The sequence below is a fragment of the Protopterus annectens genome, chromosome 14.part0 (assembly GCF_019279795.1).
Source record: "Protopterus annectens isolate FY-2018-M chromosome 14.part0, PAN1.0, whole genome shotgun sequence".
NCBI lineage: Eukaryota > Metazoa > Chordata > Ceratodontiformes > Protopteridae > Protopterus > Protopterus annectens.
This window is the reverse complement of record NC_056748.1, coordinates 21,461,499-21,480,894: the sequence shown is the minus strand read 5'-3', so window position 1 is coordinate 21,480,894 and position 19,396 is coordinate 21,461,499. Positions and strand designations below refer to the sequence as shown.

The 19,396-nt window shown below is 40.8% G+C and overlaps 1 protein-coding gene across 2 annotated transcripts in view; it reads left to right on the top strand.

Moving 5' to 3' along the window:
- OCIAD1 (OCIA domain containing 1) overlaps nucleotides 1-19,396 on the top strand; it is a 686,887-nt gene that overhangs the window by 286,662 nt on the left and 380,829 nt on the right. For both annotated transcript variants that reach the window (XM_044055722.1, XM_044055723.1), the window contains one exon: nucleotides 12,435-12,482. In XM_044055722.1, the coding sequence (XP_043911657.1) occupies nucleotides 12,435-12,482 (48 nt within the window). The remainder of the gene's footprint in view (nucleotides 1-12,434; nucleotides 12,483-19,396) is intronic.

Here is a 19,396-nt window from a genome sequence, read left to right as displayed (position 1 = left end):
AAATGTGACGACTGCAACAGTGAATACACTCTAACATCTACATTTATGGTAAGTGTATACAACTGTACGTTGTTAGTGGCTTTAACATACAGTTTGCTGTCTTTTGTTTATTATCTAATGTATTCAGTATTGTCATTGTATATGATTCAAAACTGTATGTTTAATTGATCTAATATGTATTGTTTTAAGCTGTATTATCAGCTTTCACAGTCAAAACACCCTGTAATTCGCATTTTAACATCCTAACGCATCACTTCCCATTCAGAAGGTGCGTTGAAAGGTCAACTTTCACTTTTAGACAGGAAGAAGTAATCTGGACTCCTTATAGAATTTTCAAAGCTCCCAAAGCCTCACAAAAGCACTCAACTATAACTAGCTTGTTTTAAGCTAGTGTTCATGTTAAGGATGTGAAAATGATGTATCTGTTATAACTCGCACAAAAATGCTTGCAATGTTTGCGAGTGAATTTAAGCCACTTCTGCAGTATTCATTAGCCACTCAAACATTTTCAAACCACTAGAAGATAAAAATCATTCTAACGCATTTTACCTTTAAAAAGCTTCTATATGTATTTATTTTAATGATTGTGCAAGCAGTAATATAGTCATAGCATTCGCAGGTGTTCGTTTTTAACCTTTGCTTCAATTCAAAAGGCTTACTAAGCTAATTTAAACAATAAATACTCAATAAGATTATTTCCATACTATGGTAAAGCTCAGTTAAAGATACAGCAGTGCCTTTAATATCAGATATGCAGTTATATTTTCAAGATTTATATGTGTTGTTTTAGGTGAAGCATTCTGTCATCCTTTAAAGGAGACATAGCATTTAAACTTTTATTAAAAGAGTGACATTTACGTGTGAGCCAGGTTTAACTTGTGAAAGTGTCAATGTTGCCCAAATTGTTTGATGCCATTCCAGTAATAGCTTTTATATATGTAAACAGCCATATTTTTTGTGCTTTACTATATATCTTAACATGTCTTTCCTGGGTCTTTCTGCATTGTTATATAAGTAGCACACTACTAAACCATGTTAAGATCCCAAAAAGCATATCAAACTACACAAGTTTCATCTCATTAATGATTTACTTTTAGTGATATAAATGGTGATGACCCATTAAACTTTATATAACATTAATTGTTAACATCACATATGCGTGTATAGTCTCACGTTTTAATATCAGTTACTTTAGATGAAAGATGCTGTCATTCTTTAAAGGAGACATAACATTTAAACTTGCATTAAAAAATAACAGTTATGTGAGGTTAGACATTAACTTATGTGGATGTCATTTAAGCACTGATTATTTGATATCATTCCCATGTTCGGTTTTGTGTATGTAAGCAGGCCTGTATTTTTTAAATTAGTATGTAGCTTGACATGCTCTTCCAGTGTCATGTTTGTGTTTCTAGTATTATGTTTAATAGCACATTACTAAGCCTTGTAAAGATTAGAAAAATTGTGCCACTTCAGATAAGCTTCAGCTCATTAATGATTAGCTTTCAATGATATGAGTGGTTTAACCACTTAAACTTTCACTGAAATTAAATAGCTTCAATTTCATATATAGCTAAAAAAATTCAGCTTTATCATATTTAAAAGTGAACTAGTAACCACTTGAACTAAGGAAAAAAAAAAGAAATGGTTTACCTTGTAAAAAGTAGTATTTAGCACCTGTTTGTTACTATTCAGGCACATCTTTAAATTACTAAACATTCATAACATGAATTAATTTTCTTTTGTCTTTCAGATGTTCGTGTTTCACTGTTGCAGTCATTACAATTGGGTTATCCTGCTGGCAGGCTACCCGCAGTCAGCCCGAATTCCAAAGTCTAGGTCCGGCGTCGGTTGCTGTCGCCTCCTCCCTGACGTCAGTGCGCCTGGGGTATAAAAGATGCAGCCGACGCCATTTTCTTCAGTTTTTCTTGCCGCGCGATGCCCGAAGCAAAAGCAGTTCGCAAGTGCCAGTCGGCCGACTCCTGAGATTTTTGTGTTCGAATTTCAGATCCGAAGTCTTCATTTAAAGCTAAGTACCCCATTGGGGAAACTTTTTTCTTGCTCCAGACCGATGTCAGAAAAAGTTAATAATTGTATTTCTTGTGGGAAGCAAATACCTCATAAGGACTTTCATTCCTACTGTATTCCTTGCCTAGGCCCTGACCACGACGTTGCTAATTGTAGGTTCTGTGCTAGATTTAACCAGTGCACTATTACATGTCGGTACAATTTTGCATTTCACTATTTTGGCAGAAGATTTAATTACACAATGTCATTGGATAGCCATCCGACTACCGCAATTCACAAGAAACGCAAGGAAAAAGAAAAGGACAAGCATCCGAGGTCCAAAACTGGCGACGAGGCTTCTTCTAAGCCAGTCGCCGGTTCTCAGTGAGGTGCTTTTGTAGTCCTGACGCCCGCTACTTTAGAGCCGCAGGCCACTACCGACTCCCACGTGGAGCTGACTAGGCCGCTGGAAACTCAAGGTATTGGAACCTCGGAAACTATTCCCTCAGATGGGTCCGGAGCCGCTGAGCAGGCATCAGCTTCTGAGGGTGTTTTCAGGCCAACACAATTATATGTAAAAATGACTTCAGCTTCAAAGGCAAAGACTAAAGCACCTTTAAAGACAAAGAAACAAGTACAACAGCCCCATGGACAGGCCTCCATGCCTAAAAAACAGATGCTCAAAATGGCCGAAGACCTAATTACTTTGATCAGGAGTTCCCATCCCCCTCCTGATAAGAGGCCTAGGCAAGCGACAGAATATGAATCTTCAGATCAGCTTTCCATTTCATCTGATTCCTCTTCTGATCAGGAATACTCTCTTCCTCCCAGTGAGGATTCTGATGCTGAAGAATCTATCCCTTTAGCCTCTCCTCCTGAGGATTATTCTTTTGGGGAAACTCTGCATACCACGAGGGAGCATATTCACTGGGAGAGCCAAGATTATTCAGAATCTAAGAAGAGGCTCAGAGTCTTCCTTTTACTGCCTCAGCACAGGCTCCTTGCTCTTCCTCCTGTGTTAGACATTGTAGATGATGTTTTTTCAGAGTCCAGTCTGACTCCTGACTCCTTGCCTCCAGCTCCTGTCAAGCCAGACAGATACTACAGGGTTCCTGATTCACATAAATTTATTTTTAAAAACCCTGCTGCTGACCCAAAAACTATCTCTCAGGGTCGCAAAGGGGTCAAGGCTTCCACTGCAAAAAACCCTACCCCCTCTGACAGGGATTCTAGGGCACTGGACAGATGGGGAAAAAAATTTACACTTCTGCAACCTTGGCTATAAGTGCTTTAAATTGTCAGTTTCGTATGCTTAAATATCAGCAATATATATTATGTCACTGCTTAAACAGAAAATGTTGATAAATTCTGAATGTGCAGAAAACAAAGAAATGCAGGATTTATTGCATGCAGCTGAACAAGTTGGAAAGCATACTTTGCAATGTGGTTTTGATTCTCTGGAGGCCTCCTGCAGGGCCGCTGTTACGGGTTCTGTCATCAGGAGAACATGCTTGGTTAAAGGAACAGAATCTGCCTGATCATGTTAAAGCAAAATTATTAGATGCTCCATTACAGCATGATACCTTGTTTGGTGTTAAAGCAGAGGAGGTGTTGAAGAAAATGGAGGACAAAGCAAAATCTATGCAAACAGTCAAGGATTTCTTACAGGTACAGCCTCCAAGATTTAGCAGACACTGGCCTGCAAAGAATGGGTCCATTCCAGTGTCAGACAGGCCACAAAGGGGCAGATACAGACGCCCTAAAGGCAGGTCCCAGCCCCAAGGCACATACAGGTCTAAACAATGGGGTGCTTCTACCTCCAAAAGCGGAGAAGACAAATCACAGCCTTACAGGAAACGGTCACAATGACTTCCCCCTGCCTGTGCCAAGCACTTATCTTCTGGCAGCACCTTTAGGGGGAAAACTAGCACTTTTTCATCAAAATTGGTACATAATAACCCAGGACAAATGGGTCTTGAACATAGTGTCACAAGGTTACAAGTTTCGCTTTCATACCCTGCCAAGGGCTCACGGTTTACCAGATGCATCAGATTATGCCTGGGGGGGGGCCCACATGGCAGGAATATGTATTCAGGGCACATGGTCCGCAAGCCAAATGCATCTACATATCAATCAAAAAGAGATGCTAGCTGTTCAGAATGCCCTGACAGTCTTCAAGGATCAACTTAATGTGGGACAACTACTCATAAAGACGGACAATACCACAGTCATGTGGTACATAAACAAGCAGGGAGGCACTCATTCCTACACCCTTTGCAGACTGGCCATGACTTTGTGGGACAGAGCATTGACTTACCAAGTACATCTGCATGCACAATTCCTGCCAGGAAAGATAAATACTCTGGCAGACGAACTAAGCAGAAACCTCTTGGATCCCCACGAGTGGAAATTGGATCCACAAGTCTTCAGCATGATAATAAGGAAATGGGGATGCCCGGACATAGATCTATTTGCCTCCCCTCACAACTGCCAACTACAGAGATTCTGCACAAGGACTTATCACAAGCAAGCATGGAAAGTGGATGCTCTATTTTTCAGCTGGAAAAACTTAACAGTATATGCCTTTCCTCCACTGCTCCTCCTCCCCAAGGTACTCCTAAAGGTCAGACAAGAGAAGCCAAAAATTATTCTGATTGCCCCAGACTGGCCCCGCCAGCACTGGTACCCAATCCTAAGGAACCTGTCTCAATACCCAGCCTGGACATTACCTCATATTCCTCACTTACTGTCCCAACAAAACAATCAGATCCTGCACAGCCAACTCAAGACCTTAAATCTGGCAGCATGGCGGATAATGTAGTCATTCAAAACACCCCTCTTTCTAAAGCGGTGATTGGTGTTATTTTGGAGGCCAGGAGGCCTAGTACCAGAAAATCTTATGCTGAAAAATGGAAGGCATTCTGTGCTTGGAACCAGGCACAATGGATTGACATGATTGTACCAAATATTCCTCAGATTTTGCAATACTTAACTGAGATGCTGAACAAAGGCCTATCATTTTCATGTTAAGATTCATGCCTCTGCCATTTCAGCTCATTACAATACAGAGCCACCTATGTTTTCTCATCCTTTACTAAGGCAGTACCTCAGAGGAGCCAAAAACTTAAGACCTCCAAGGAGATCACCAGTACCTGCATGGGATCTCAATTATGTCTTGGAAAAACTCACCCTGCCTCCTTTTGAGCCAGCCAATGCAGCTGATATAAAATTTTATCTTGGAAAACAGCTCTGCTCCTAGCAATAACCTCTCAGAGCTACAGGCACTCATGGCTGTGGAACTTTTTATCATTTTCCATCCAGATAGGGTTTCTCTGAGGACAAACCCAACATTTATGCCTAAGGTAGTGTCCAGTGTGGCCCTTAACCAAACTATTCACTTGCCTACCTTTTATCCTAATTCACAGAATAAGGGTGAGAGACTTCTGCATTCCTTGGACATAAACAGACAGCTGCACTTCTACTTGGACAGAACCATAGCTTTCAGAAAGACTGAGCAATTACTAGTGGCATATGCTGCAGGATCACAAGGAAAGCTCATCTCAAAGCAGACAGTTTCAAAGTGAATAGGCCACTGCATTCGTTTCTGCTATTCACAACATGGCAAACCAGTGCCTAAGGCCATTAGGCCACATTCAACCAGAGCAGCAGCCTTCCTCAGAGGAGTACCAACCAAAGACATTTTAGGGGCTGCAACCTGGAGCTCAGTGCACACTTTTACAAAGCACTATCACTTACCACTCTACTCTTAATCCAGGGCAGGTTTTGCCACTGTAGTTCTGCAAGGCCTCATAGCCGCTCCTAATCCTATTTAGCTCCAGTCTCCCAACCTTAGCTTTGGGATTCAAGCCAATTGTAATGACTGCAACAGTGAAACACGATGAACATAGTACAGTTGTGTACCTACCATAAATGTAGATGTTCGAGTGTATTCACTGTTGCAGTCCAGGTTACCCACCCACCATCCCCCTTATCTTTGCTGGAACTTATCTGTACTTCTCTATTCTATACAACCTATGTGGTGTATTTGCTGGGAGAGGCAAGAATAATTTACTTTGGTGCATGTATGCTTTATTGACATATTTTTAGCCTACCTTTTTGGGGGCACCTGACATCTGGGGCAAGAAAAACTGAAGAAAATGGCGTCGGCTGCATCTTTTATACCCCTGGCACACTGACGTCAGGGAGGAGGCGACAGTAACCGACGCTGGACCTAGACTTTGGAATTCAGGCCGACTGCGGGTAGCCTGCCAGCAGGATAACCCAATTGTAATGACTGCAACAGTGAATACACTCGAATATCTACATTTATGGGTAGGTACACAACTGTACTTTTTTTTGCTGTTTTTGTCTTTTACTGATCATTCATTCCTTTTGCATTTGTCTTCAGAGATGTTGATAGATTCCAGTCCATTCCTTCTGCTTTTCTAGAATTTTATTTTTCCGTATAAAGTCCATTGTGTCATCTTTACTTCTGTAAGTGGAAGCCTTATTTTTCCTGGAAACAAACTTTGTGCTTTAATATTGTTTTTCATTAAGTTTTTAACAAGTGGCACACATGCTTTTCTTTTTGAAATAACTAATGTTTGAATAGTCATTGTTAAATCTTATAATGTTTTCTTTAATTTTATCTGGATAATTAGTCCATGCTGCTTTTAAAACTAAATCCTTATCTTGACTTGAGGAGAATCTTATGATCACTGACCATGGTGAAGGTTTTTTTTTTTTTTTTTTTTTTTTTTTAAGATGTGTGAAAGTGATATATGTGCCCTTTCAATATCAAAGGGAAAAGCTTCAGGCTGGTGCAAAGTGTTAGGCAGCCAGGTATTAAGGAATTGAATTATACTGTCTCCTTGTTTTTCAGGAATTTTATAAATTCTGATGTTTCTTCTGGATCTGTTTTCTAAATCTTGTATTTTTTTCCAGAATAAGTTGCTTTGTTTCTGGACAAATTCAGTGTTGTTCACATTTTCAAGCATTCTTCCATCTAAATGAGACGTTGCCTGTTCTATACTCAAGATTTGTGATCTTCTACTTCTTTCGGCTGCTCCCGTTAGGGGTCGCCACAGCAGATCAATTGTTTCCATTTCCTCCTGTCCTCTGCATCTTGCTCTGTCACACCAACCACCTGCATATCCTCTCTCACCACATCCATAAACCTTATCTTAGGCCTTCCTCTTTTCCTGTTACCTGGCAGCTTCATCCTTAGCATCTTTTTCCCAATATACTCTGCATCCCTCCTTAGCACATGTCCAAACCAACATAATCTTGCCTCTCTGGTTTTGTCTCCAAACCTTCCAACCTGGGCTGACCCTCTAATATACTTATTCCTAATCCTGTCCATCCTCGTCACAACCAGTGCAAATCTTAACATCTTCAACTCTGCCACGTTAAGCTCTGATTCCTGCTTTTTGTCAATGCCACTGTCTCCAACCCGTATAACAAAGCTGGTCTCACTACCCTCTTGTAGACCTTCCTTTTCACTCTTACTGGTACCCGTCTTTCACAAATTACTCCTGACACTCTTCTCCACCCACTCCATCCTGCCTGTACTCTCTTCTTCACCTCTCTTCCACACTCACCATTACTCTGAACTGTTGATCCCAAGTACTTAAACTCATTCACTTTCGCCACCTCTACTCCCTGCATCCTCCCCATTCCTCTGTCCTTCCTCTCATTCACACACATACATTCTGTCTTAGTCCTGCTGACCTTCATTCCTCTTCTCTCTAGAGCATATCTCCACCTCTCCAGGGTCTCCTCCACCTGTTCTCTACTCTCACTACAGATCACAATGTCATCTGCAAACATCATAGTCCACGGGGACTCCTGTTTGATCTCATCTGTCAACCTGTCCATCACCATTGCAAATAAGAAAGGGCTCAGAGCTGATCCTTGATGTAATCCCACCTCCACCTTAAACGCATCCGTCACTCCCACCGCAGACCTCACCGCTGTCACACTACCCTCGTACATATCTTGTACCACTCTTACATACTTCTCTGACACTCCCGACTTCCTCATACAATACCACAACTCCTATCTAGGCACCCTGTCATATGCTTTCTCTAAGTCTACAAAAACACAATGCAACTCCTTCTGACATTCTCTGTACTTCTCCATCAACACTCTCAGAGCAAACATCGCATCTGTAGTGCTCTTTCCTGGCATGAAACCATACTGCTGATCACTAATCATCACCTCCCTTCTTAACCTAGCTTCCACTACTCTTTGCCGTAACTTCATGCTGTGACTGATCAGTTTAATCCCTCTGTAGTTACTACAGCTCTGCACATCACCCTTATTCTTAAAACTCGGCACTACTTGTATTATTACATTTCTCTTTAATATTAGCCATTTTGTTTTCTAGTTTATCTTTCTTCATGGATGGCTCATTGGTGTTTTACTGAGTATAGATTGTTTGTCTATTTTCATTGTACTCTGCTATACATTGGGCTTAGAGTGACTAATTATGAGACAGTAAGTTCTTTTTAGTTTTCTTGATAGGAAAAAGTGATTAAAAATGTTTCAAATATTTTTTGTAGAAAACCTTTCAGAAATTGTTTAACTATACCTCCATCTTATTTTGAAGAGTTTTCTTCGAGCTTTTCTGTAAGAATCCTGTCAGAGATGTTAAAAAAAAAAAAAACAGTGCTGTTAACTGCTCGCCATCTTGGCCAGACCCCCCCTGCTGATTCTTCTAGTCAACTCCTATGCTTTTTTTTTGTCTTTCAAGCATTTTCCTTAGGAACATTGGAAAAATGTTTCATTGGCAAAGGTCTCTCTGTGAGCCTTACTGTCATAAGAATGAGGAACAGGCCCCCTTCTGCTTGCTGACTCACTTTTTATTGGATAAATATTTTGATTTCCTCCTTGGCCTGTTTTGCGGCAGAAAAATGACTGATCCTCCTGGGAAAAAAACACTTTGAAGTAAGCTGGCTGCAGCAGCTTGAATCTCACACTTGCCTCTCAACATTCCTTGATTGCTGGGATAGATTTGCTTCTCTTCTGCCTGATGTACAGTGAATAATCATTTTCTAAAACTCTCTGCTGTCTCCAATTTTTAATACTTTGCCTTTCTGCCACAGTTTTGTCAGTATTAATTCTTTTTGTTGGTATGATTGCATCTTTACTAATCTAAGTCTTGGGTGCTTTCTCATGGCAAGGTTTGGAGCATACACTTGGTTTGCCCTTTCAGTTAACAAATTCTGCGTGGAACACCAGTCCAGTTGCTTATTTGTTCTTTCGTAAAATTAATACAGTCTGTTCCTTCCAGTTTCTCTAGTACAGCAGAAAACTTAAGGTTTCCTCTGCCCACTCTGTCCTGTAACTCTTACTATTTTTAAACTATTCTTCTTGAGAAACCTCATCCTCAGCCATTTTTTTCTTCATGTCAACTTCTGATTTTTGCAGTTTTCAGTTCATCTAAATGGCTAGTTAAAGGGACTTCCATTGTTCCAGCCTTTTGTTGTTTGAATTGATATATTTTTCAGTGTTTCATTTATTTAAATCACATTTGAGTATGTTTGATTAATTTTTCCTGTAAATTACTGGAATCCATGTCTTGCACCAAAGCTGAAGCTTGAACTGCATTTTGCTGAACAGCTGCAGAATCCTTCACAGTGTTTTTTCTTCACCTTTCTAGCTGATTTTCTTTCAGGTTTTCCAAATGTCATCATTTTCTGGGTTCCAGACAGTGTATTCACTAGCCAGTAACTGAAGTTTACCACAAAAAATAACTAAATAAATAAAATATGAAGGCTTTCCTTTTTCTCTCTTTTTGTTTTCATACTGGGACAGCTGAAGGTATACTGTTGATCAGTGTGAAGCCATCTTGAAAGTCCTTAACATACCACTGTTGAGTGTGTAAATCCAGATATCACAATCGACTATTCTATATGGTCCTGATCTCAAGTTTGATTTAACCTTGTTCATTTCATTAAACAAGTAGTTACCACAATTGAAGTATTTTGAGTATAATTTTAAATCATGAATTAATTAGTCACCATGTTGTTTTATTTTCATTATATTACAAGTATTAAGAGTTGGACCGGTGACTTCACACCTTGTATTACAGTCTGCTTTATTAGATATACTTCTTGGATACTTTTTTCCTTGTCAGTGCCCTTTTCAAGCTCACTTTCTTTTACAGAGTCCCATACAGCCCATTTCTTTACTATGGAGTTCTGTTTTTGATATCAAATAATTCCCAGTTCCACATTCTAATCCGTGTAAGCATATTTTTCACCTCTGTTACTGATGGTTTGTCTTTGATTTTCCATTTTATAGTTATAGCTTTCTTAGTCGCTTTAACCTCCAAAGGTAATGATTTCAGATTTTAGCATGTTCTTTTACACAATCTCAGCAAAAACATGTCTGTAATGAGTTAAATTCTCATCAAGTGTAAGACTTCACATAGTATTCAAGTCATTTTTGTACTGAAGGGATTCTATACATTCCCAGAATATATGCTTCCAAGAATGTTTTTCGGAACCATCCTTGCAGCATGTGCTTGTTGTCAGTGGGAACATTTTTAAAGGCACACAAGAGTATAGAACTATTTTTGAAGCTTTTATGTGCAACAATTCTAAATGTTCTTGATTTAGTAGCATATTTAGGGTAAAGATACGTTTCACACCACTGACCATCTGTGATAGCTGTATTTAATAGTTCATTCTATGCTGTTTTTACCTTTAATTTTTTTTTTTTTTACTTCTTAAGTCTAGTATTCCCTTTAATGTTCTCATTATTGCCCTTTTCTGGTCTGCCATTTCTGTTCTGGTTTCAGTTATTAAATCTAGTTATGATTAAACAAAGTTACGTTACTTTCCAACCTTCAGATGTCTTCTTTGAACTCTAACATTAGACCTCTGTATGCAAGTTGGCCTGAGTTCAGTAACCCAAAAAATCATATTTCTTCACCCATTTGCCTTTGCTCATATGTGTAGTGATTCTCCCTGTGTCAGGGTGTTGGTAAAGATGTCAATATCCATGAATGTTTAGCAGTTGTATAGAATGACAAGATCACTTTTTTTTTTTTTTTTTTTTTTAACCCTTCCCAGTTTAATACTGGTCACTACACATTGCTGAAAATTTGTAGAATTGATGTTGAATGCTTCATGTCATTATACAACACTAGTTTAAGTGGCATGAAACTGAAGCATGCAGCATTGCATGCCTCATCCTGAAACCTGGCATCCTAACTCAGAAAGAAATAAAAGTGATGTTGAAGATTGTGCCACTTGTATCTCCATCAGCTACATGTGTCAACTCTGTTTGCCAGCCTGCACTGGTGGCATAGAGGGACAAAACTCTGAGCTCAGCCCAGGTAACTTGAGTTTGAAAAGCAGCTCAGGGCAGATGGATGTGCCTATCCTAGGGGGGATGGGGGATGCTTACTGGGACATATGTGCCGGTTGATTTCCCTGACTGAGACCAGGAAAACAAATGTGTGATGTCTCCTGTGGGTTGCTGAGGCAGTCCTGCTGCTGTCAGCCCCTTGGGGGGAGGTGAGGGGCAGTGCACTGCTGATACCTCTTACATGTCCAACACACTGGCTGTCACAGGGCTAGGCATAAGAAGGGCAGTGCAAAAAAGAGAGAAAAAATCTGAAAACATCTCTGATGGTTGCCTACATTATAATCCCTCCTGGCTGAACTTCAACCCCTTGTGATGGGAGACTGAATGGGCCGATTGGTCAGTTGGATGTTAATGACTATTGGGCAGTGGGAGCAAAGAGTGGCAAAAACAAAAAAAAAAAAAACCTCTTGCCAACATACCTTAAAGCAGGTGATATTTTCCTGGTATGGGATGATGTCTGAATTAGGATAATTTATTTGACCTTAGACCTACAGCCTTGATGCTTTGGTTTTGTGTCATTCACAGAACCATGGTGTCACCTTTCTTGCTACTTTGCAACTTACCTAAAATAGGTATCTTCCACCCTGTGCCACAATAACTTGAAATGTATATTTACTAAGTACATTAAGTGCAACATCCCTATGATATTCAAATTGGAGGACCGCACTGCATAGTGTTGTTTCTAAGAGAAGCACAGTACAAGTTAGTGCTTTTTATTGTACAAAGTGTACAGACTTTGTTAGAAAGATATTAAAAATGATGTCTTCAGATGCTGCCTCTTTTCATTTAGTAGTTCATTTTTTTCATGAAACCTGACGTGGTGTATGTTTATGTTTAGTATTTATAATGTCCTTACAACTGTACTCCATGCAATCCAAGAATTGATTTCACACCTAAAGAGAAGAGGCGATCATCTAATTATGCTCAGTGTCAAGCCGAGCGTGCTTCTGAAGTTTTGTGTAAACAAAGTTTGTGTTTCATAATGGTGAGTATCACTTTGTTTAATACCACGCAACAGTGCATTTACTTTATTCTGGTTTTGTCTTTAGGAGTTCTTAGTACCTCCGCAAGATTTGGCTCCATTCCTAAAGTCGCATGTAAGTACCATTTACTCATAACCATATAGATGCATAATAGCTGAGAAAAATAAGAGCACCCCTTTGCAGTCAGACTGTCATGTCAAACACAGTCAGCACTGTTCGGAGTAATGGGTTTTAAATGCTTCTTTAGTTTGCATTTCATATCTATTCTGGGTGAGGTTAGTAGATTTTTATTGTTTGCTTGTTTGTTTGCAAGAAAGTGTAGTGCCAAAGCAGAACTTTTTAAAATGATTTTGGTCCCTTCTCCCTCAGCTTTCAGGCAGCTAGTTTGTTGCCCGTTATTATTTAATGAAAGCTGACAAGAGGTGAGAGCTGCAGGTTTAATACCTGGAGCTGTGTCACTTCAGGAGAATTTTTTTTAAATCTTTGCTAGTCCTTTTACTTCTCGCACATTTTGCCATCACAGCCATTTAGTGATTTAAGTTGAGGCTACATATGTGCTACTACACCTGTCTTCTTTGTGTGTGGTCTGTCTCCTGTTTGCTGGAAATAGAAATCTCATCTAGCTATTGCAGCCACTGTTAGATGATTCTGCCTTTATGCTTGGTTTTTCCTTAAAGGAGAGGTGTGGTAGTTATGTGCTCCTTATTCTTCTGTCCATAGTAAGGTCCTCTGGCATCTCTACTGTTTGAATTCAGGTCACCAGTAGCATAGCTAGGTGATGTCCTCCCATGGTACTATTGTTCTTGCCTAACCAGAATGCCTGTGTAACCTTAATACCTAAAAATGTGCATTTCCTGAGCAGTCTTTACATATCTAATGACTGTTTTAAGTGAGCTTGAATTGCTCACGGACTATCATCTTTACGTATTTGACAAAGCCAATAAAATGTGTACATGTTCCTGTACTGATTTTGCAAATGTTATGTTAAAATTTTAGTAGTTAATAACTAAGGTAATTAGCTGGGGTAGTTGAGAGTTGGCATAATGGTTAAGGTGTTGCCCTTACAGACACGAAGGGCTTAGTTTAGTTGTCAGATGGGATAATGGGCTAGACTTAAAATGGCTTTAACCTATGAACCTGTAATGTTCCTGCTAAAGAATTCAGTCATGTAAGTTTGTATACATTTAATATTTTGTAAGACACTTTGAATGTTTCGCTTGTTAGTGAAATCTCAAATTTGCAGTCATGTCCATTTTTTCTTCTTGCATACAGATAGAGCGAATTTCTATAAGTATATCAAGACTTGATAAGTAAAAAAAATATAAATGTCTCAATCTGTGAAACTGTATTAAAACAGTTTAAAAGATGTTTAGTTAGACTTCACTATACTCAAGAAGAGGCTTAGAATTGAAATGTTTGTCTTGTATGCACTGTTGTTGTTGTTGTTTGTCTTTCGGCTTTTTCCCGGTAAGGGGTCGCCACAGCGGAACTCCGATCCGCTAATGATTGGCAGTAGATTTTTACAAAACGCTGAGGTGCCATCTCGACGGCCATCCTTCAACAAAGGCACGCCCATTTACACACGTCTTTCGAATGCTACCAAACCACGGGGAGGACATGCAGACTCCACACAGAAGGCACTCCCAAGCCACGCCGAGAATCGAACGGGAGAACCTCTTGCTGTGAGGTGGTAACGCTACCGCCGTACCACTGCGGCATAAAAATAATTCTTCTGTTAGTCTTTTTGTTAATGGCTTATTTTAATTCTACTGCAGTTTATTACTTATTCATAGCAGCTCTTTCACAACCTCATGTAGTTAAGCTTTCTTTAGTAATTCGTTTGCATCTATCACTTAAAACTAGTCTCTGTTCCAGTTACATGGGGCTATATCTACACTCTGCCTTGAGTCAGTTTGTACTTCCTGACCAGCTTTTAACTTTCCAAGACAAAGATGCATCATGGCCACTTACCCTCACAGGTAGCCAGAAGGATTTTGCTAACAGTGTTCATTTTTTAATCTTAAACTTATAATGTCTTCAGCCAATCTGTCCCCATCAGACAGAGGAAGACCGTCTTAAATTTGAAGATTGATGTTGGATTTAGATGCTGGTAAATTTGGTGAATTTACTGTAGGTAATTGAATTTAGAAGTAAGATTTAATAGCCATCCCCTCCGTTTTTTTATCAGTATTTTGGGCTACTACCATGAATTAAGCAGTTATTTCTGCAGTGCTGTAAAATTCGTAAAACTGTAGTCTTCCATTTTTTCAGACCAAGGACCTGCTGGTCAGCAATTTTCAGGTTAATGTTTTCAGAGTGGTAACCATTTGAAATGTTGGAACCCGCTAGAGCGAGTCCTAAAATATGGAGATTGAATGGCCCAAAGATTGGACTTACATATACTAAGTCCAAGATACCATTTCTCAGAATAATCTCTCTTCTGTAAGGTATGGCTATCTCGGAGTTGGTATGTATAAGTTTAGGGGGTGGGGGGCTTGCCCCCCCCACATGAGGGGTGCAGGGGGCTTGCTCCCTGCAAAAAGAAGTTTAAAGGAGAAGAGAGTTTTTCAGAAATCATTCTTTTCCTGTGTTTTTTGGGCTTGTTGGCACTTAGCATTTGAGTTTTGACATTTCATTAGGGAGTCCTCAGAACTGTAGAAGGAGGTTCTATAATACTCGCTATACAACTGATTTACCTTTTCAGAGATTGTGATGAGGATTCATATTTTATAGATGTACTTAAAAGACCCCAAGACACATCATGCACTGATGGTCATCGTGTTTCACTGTTGCAGTCATTACACTTGGGTTATCTTGCTGGCAGGCTACCCGCAGTCGGCCTGAATTCCAAAGTCCTGGTCCGGCGTCGGTTGCTGTTGCCTCTTCCCTGACGTCAGTGCGCCAGGGGTATATAAGATGCAGCTGACGCTATTTTCTTCAGTCTTTCTTGCCGTGCAGTGCCCGAAGCAAAAGCAGTTAGCAAGTGCCGGTCGGCCGACTCCTGAGATTTTCGAATTTGAATTTCAGATCCGAAGTCTTCAATAAAGCTAAGTACCCCATTGGGGAAACTTTTTCTTGCTCCAGATCGATGTCAGTAAAAGTTAACAATTGTATTTCTTGTGGGAAGCAAATACCTCATAAGGATTTTCATTCTTACTGTATTCCTTGCCTAGGCCCTGACCACGACGATGCTAGTTGTTGGTTTTGTGCTAGATTCAACCAACGCACTATTAAGCGTCGGTTTGATTTTGCTTTACATTATTTTGGCCGAAGGTTTAACTGTATAATGCCGTCGGAACAACCGACGACCGGAATTCATAAAAAGCGCAAAGATAAAGAAAAGGACAGGCATCCGAGGTCCAAAACAGATGACGAAGCCTCTTCTAGGCCAGTCGCCGGTTCTCAGTGAGGCACTTTCGCAGCCCCTGACACCTGCTACCTCAGAGCCACAGGCCACCTCCGACTCCCACGTGGAGACAGCTAGGCCTCTGGAAACTCAAGGTATTGGGCCTATGGAAACTATTCCCTCAGATGGGTCCAGAGCCGCTGAGCAGGTATCGGTTTCTGAGGGTGTTTTCAGACCTACACAGCTTACTATCAAGACCACTTCAACAGCCAAGGCAAAGTCTAAAACACCTTTAAAGACAAAGAAACAAGTACAGCATTCTCCAGGACAGTCATCCATACCTAAGAAACAGATGCTTAAAATTGCTGAGGACCTAATTACTTTGATCAGGGGTTCCCATCCCCCTCCTGATAAAAGGCCTAGGTAAGACACTGACTATGATTCCTCTGACCAGGTTTCTATTTCTTTTGATTCCTCTTCAGAACAGGGATATTCTCTTCCTCCCTATGAGGACTCTGATGCTGAAGAATCTATCCCTTCAGCCTCTCCTTCTCAGGACTACTCTTTTGGGGAAACCCTGCATACCATGAGGGAGCATTTCCATTGGGAAAGCCAGGATTATTCAGAATCCAAGAAAAGGCTCAGAGACTTTCTTTTATTGCCTCAGCACAGACCTCTTGTTATCCCTCCTGTGCTAGACATTGTTGATGATGTATTTTCTGAATCCAGTTTGTCTCCTGATTCCTTACCCCCTGCACCAGTTAAGCCAGATATGTACTACAGGGTTTCAGATTCCCATAAATTTTTTTATAAAAACCCTGCTGCTGATCCAGAAACTATTTCTCAGGATCCCAAAGGGGTGAAGGCTTCCACTGCAAAAAACCCTGTTCCCTCTGATAGGGATTCTAGAGCACTGGACAGATGGGGGAACAAGTTTACACCTCTGCTACATTAGCTGCAAGGGCTTTAAACTGCCAATTTCACATGCTTAAATATCAACAATATCTAATGTCTCTGCTAAAACAGAAAATGCTGACAAACTCTGAATGTTCTGAAAACAAGGAAATGCAGGATTTATTGCATGCAGCTGAAAAAGTGGGAAAGCATACTTTGCAATGTGGTTTTGATTCATTAGAGGCTTCTTGTAGAGCCGCAGTTACAGGTTCTGTCATTCGAAGGCATGCTTGGTTAAAAGAACAGAGTTTACCTGATCATGTTAAAAGCAAAATTATTGGATGCTCCATTACAGCATGATACTTTGTTTGGTGTTAAGGTAGAAGAGGTGTTAAAGAAAATGGAGGATAAAGCAAAATCAATGCAGACAGTAAAGGATTTCTTACAGGTTCAGCCACCCAGATTTAGCAGGAATTGGCCTTCTAAAAATTGGTCCTTTCCAGTGTCAGGCCACAAAGAGGCAGATACAGACGTCCAAGAGGCAGATCCGCCCCAAGGCTCATACAGACCTAAGCAATGGGGTGCTTCAGCCCCCTAAGGCAGAGAAGATAAATCACAACCGTATAGGAAACAGTCTCAATGACTTTCCACTGCCAATGCCAAGCTCTTGCCTTTTGGCAGCACCCTTAAGGGGAAAACTAGCACTTTTCTCACAAAATTGGCACATGATCACCCAGGACAAATGGGTACTAAATATTATTTCTCAGGGCTACAGGTTCCACTTCCACACCCTCCCAAGGGCAAAAGGTATGCCAGACCTGCCACACAATCAATGTGCAGAGGCACAAAAGCAAATTTCTGCTCTCATGGACATGAGGGCAATTCCAAAAGTACCACAGCAAGAGCAGGGGCAAGGATTTTACTCAAGATGTTTCTTGGTACCCAGAAAGGACAAAGCCTGGAGACCAATACTGGACCTGTCTACTCTAAATACTTTCCTGGATGTTCCAAAATTCAAAATGTTGACACTGCAGCAACTTTTACCCATGCTGGGCAAGAAGGCTTGGCTCGTTACTTTGGACATAAAAGAGGCATACCTGCATGTCCCAATCAGACAATCTTGCAGAAGATACCTCAGATTCATAGCTGGTTCAATGCACTACCAATTCTCTGCACTGCCCCTTTGACTTATCTACTGCGCCCAGGGTCTTCACAAAATGCCTGGCACCAGTAATTGCATTTTGCAGACAAAAAGGAATCCAAATATATCCCTACTTGGACGACTGCCTAATTCAAGCAGAGAGCAAGGACATTCTACTACAGCATCTGGCGTTTGTAAAAAGATTACTAATTTGTCTAGGATACACAGTAAACCAAAATAAATCAAAACTAGTGCCCTCTCTAGAGATAATATTCCTGGGTGCAAGCTTAAATACAACTGCCCAGATGGCTTATCTCGCACCCGACAAACAAAGGCAACTTACTCATTACTTCCAAATGATGACAACAAAGTCCCAGGTACCTGCTAGAAAAATTCTGCAGGCTTTGGGCTTCATGGCATCCTGCATTCTGCTAATTTCATATGCAAGACTGCATATGAGGAAGCTACAACGGTATCTAAAAAGTGCTTGGGCTCAACATTGTCACAGCCTGGAGACAATAATTACTCTCATTCCCTGCCTGCAACAAGAGTTTTGATGGTGGGCACTAGCCTGTCACCACAAGGGACAACCTTTTACTTTACCCACAGCCAGGCAGACACTAACAACAGATGCATCGGATTATGCCTGGGGGGCACACATGTCCGGAAAATGTATTCGGGGCACGTGGCCCGCAGACCAAATGCATCTTCATATCAATCAAAAAGAGATGCTAGCTGTACAGAATGCCCTGACAGCCTTCAAGGATCTACTTCAGCCAGGACAACTTTTACTAAAGACGGACAACACTACAGTCATGTGGTACACAAACAAGCATGGGGGCACATATTCCTAACCCCTCTGTAGGCAAACCATGACCTTGTGGAACACAGCATTGGCCTACCAAGTACATCTACAGGCACAATTCCTGCCAGGAAAGAAAAATACTCTGGCAGACGAACTAAGCAGAAACCTCATGGTCCCTCACGAGTAGAAACTAGATCCACAAATCTTCAGAATGATAACAAGGAAATGGGGATGCCCAGACATAGATCTATTTGCCTCCCCTCACAATTGCCAACTACAGAGATTCTGCACAAGGACTTATCACACTCAAGCATGGAAGGTGGATACTCTGTCATTCAGCTGGAAAGCCCTGACAGTTTATGCCTTTCCCCCACTGCCTCTCCTCCCCACGGTGCTCCTAAAGGTCAGACAAGAGAAGCCAAAAATGATTCTGATTGCCCCAGACTGGTCACGCCAGCACTGGTACCCAATCCTAAAGAATTTGTCTCAGGGTCCAGCCTGGATTTTACCTCAAATTCCTCATCGTCTGACCCAACAAAACAATCAGATTCTGCACAGCCAACTCAAAACCTTAAATCTGGCTGCATGGCAAATAATATAACCATTCAGAATACACCTCTCTCTAAAGCAGTTATGGATGTCAATTTGGAAGCCAGAAGGCCCAGCACAAGAAAATCTTATGCAGAAAAATGGAAGAGATTCTGTGCTTGGAACCAGGCACAAGGACTCGAACCGCTTGTTCCAAATATTCCTCAGATTTTACAATACCTAACTGAGATGTTGGACAAATATCCTTCTCATTAATCAAGATCCCTGCTTCAGCCATTTCAGCTCATTACAAT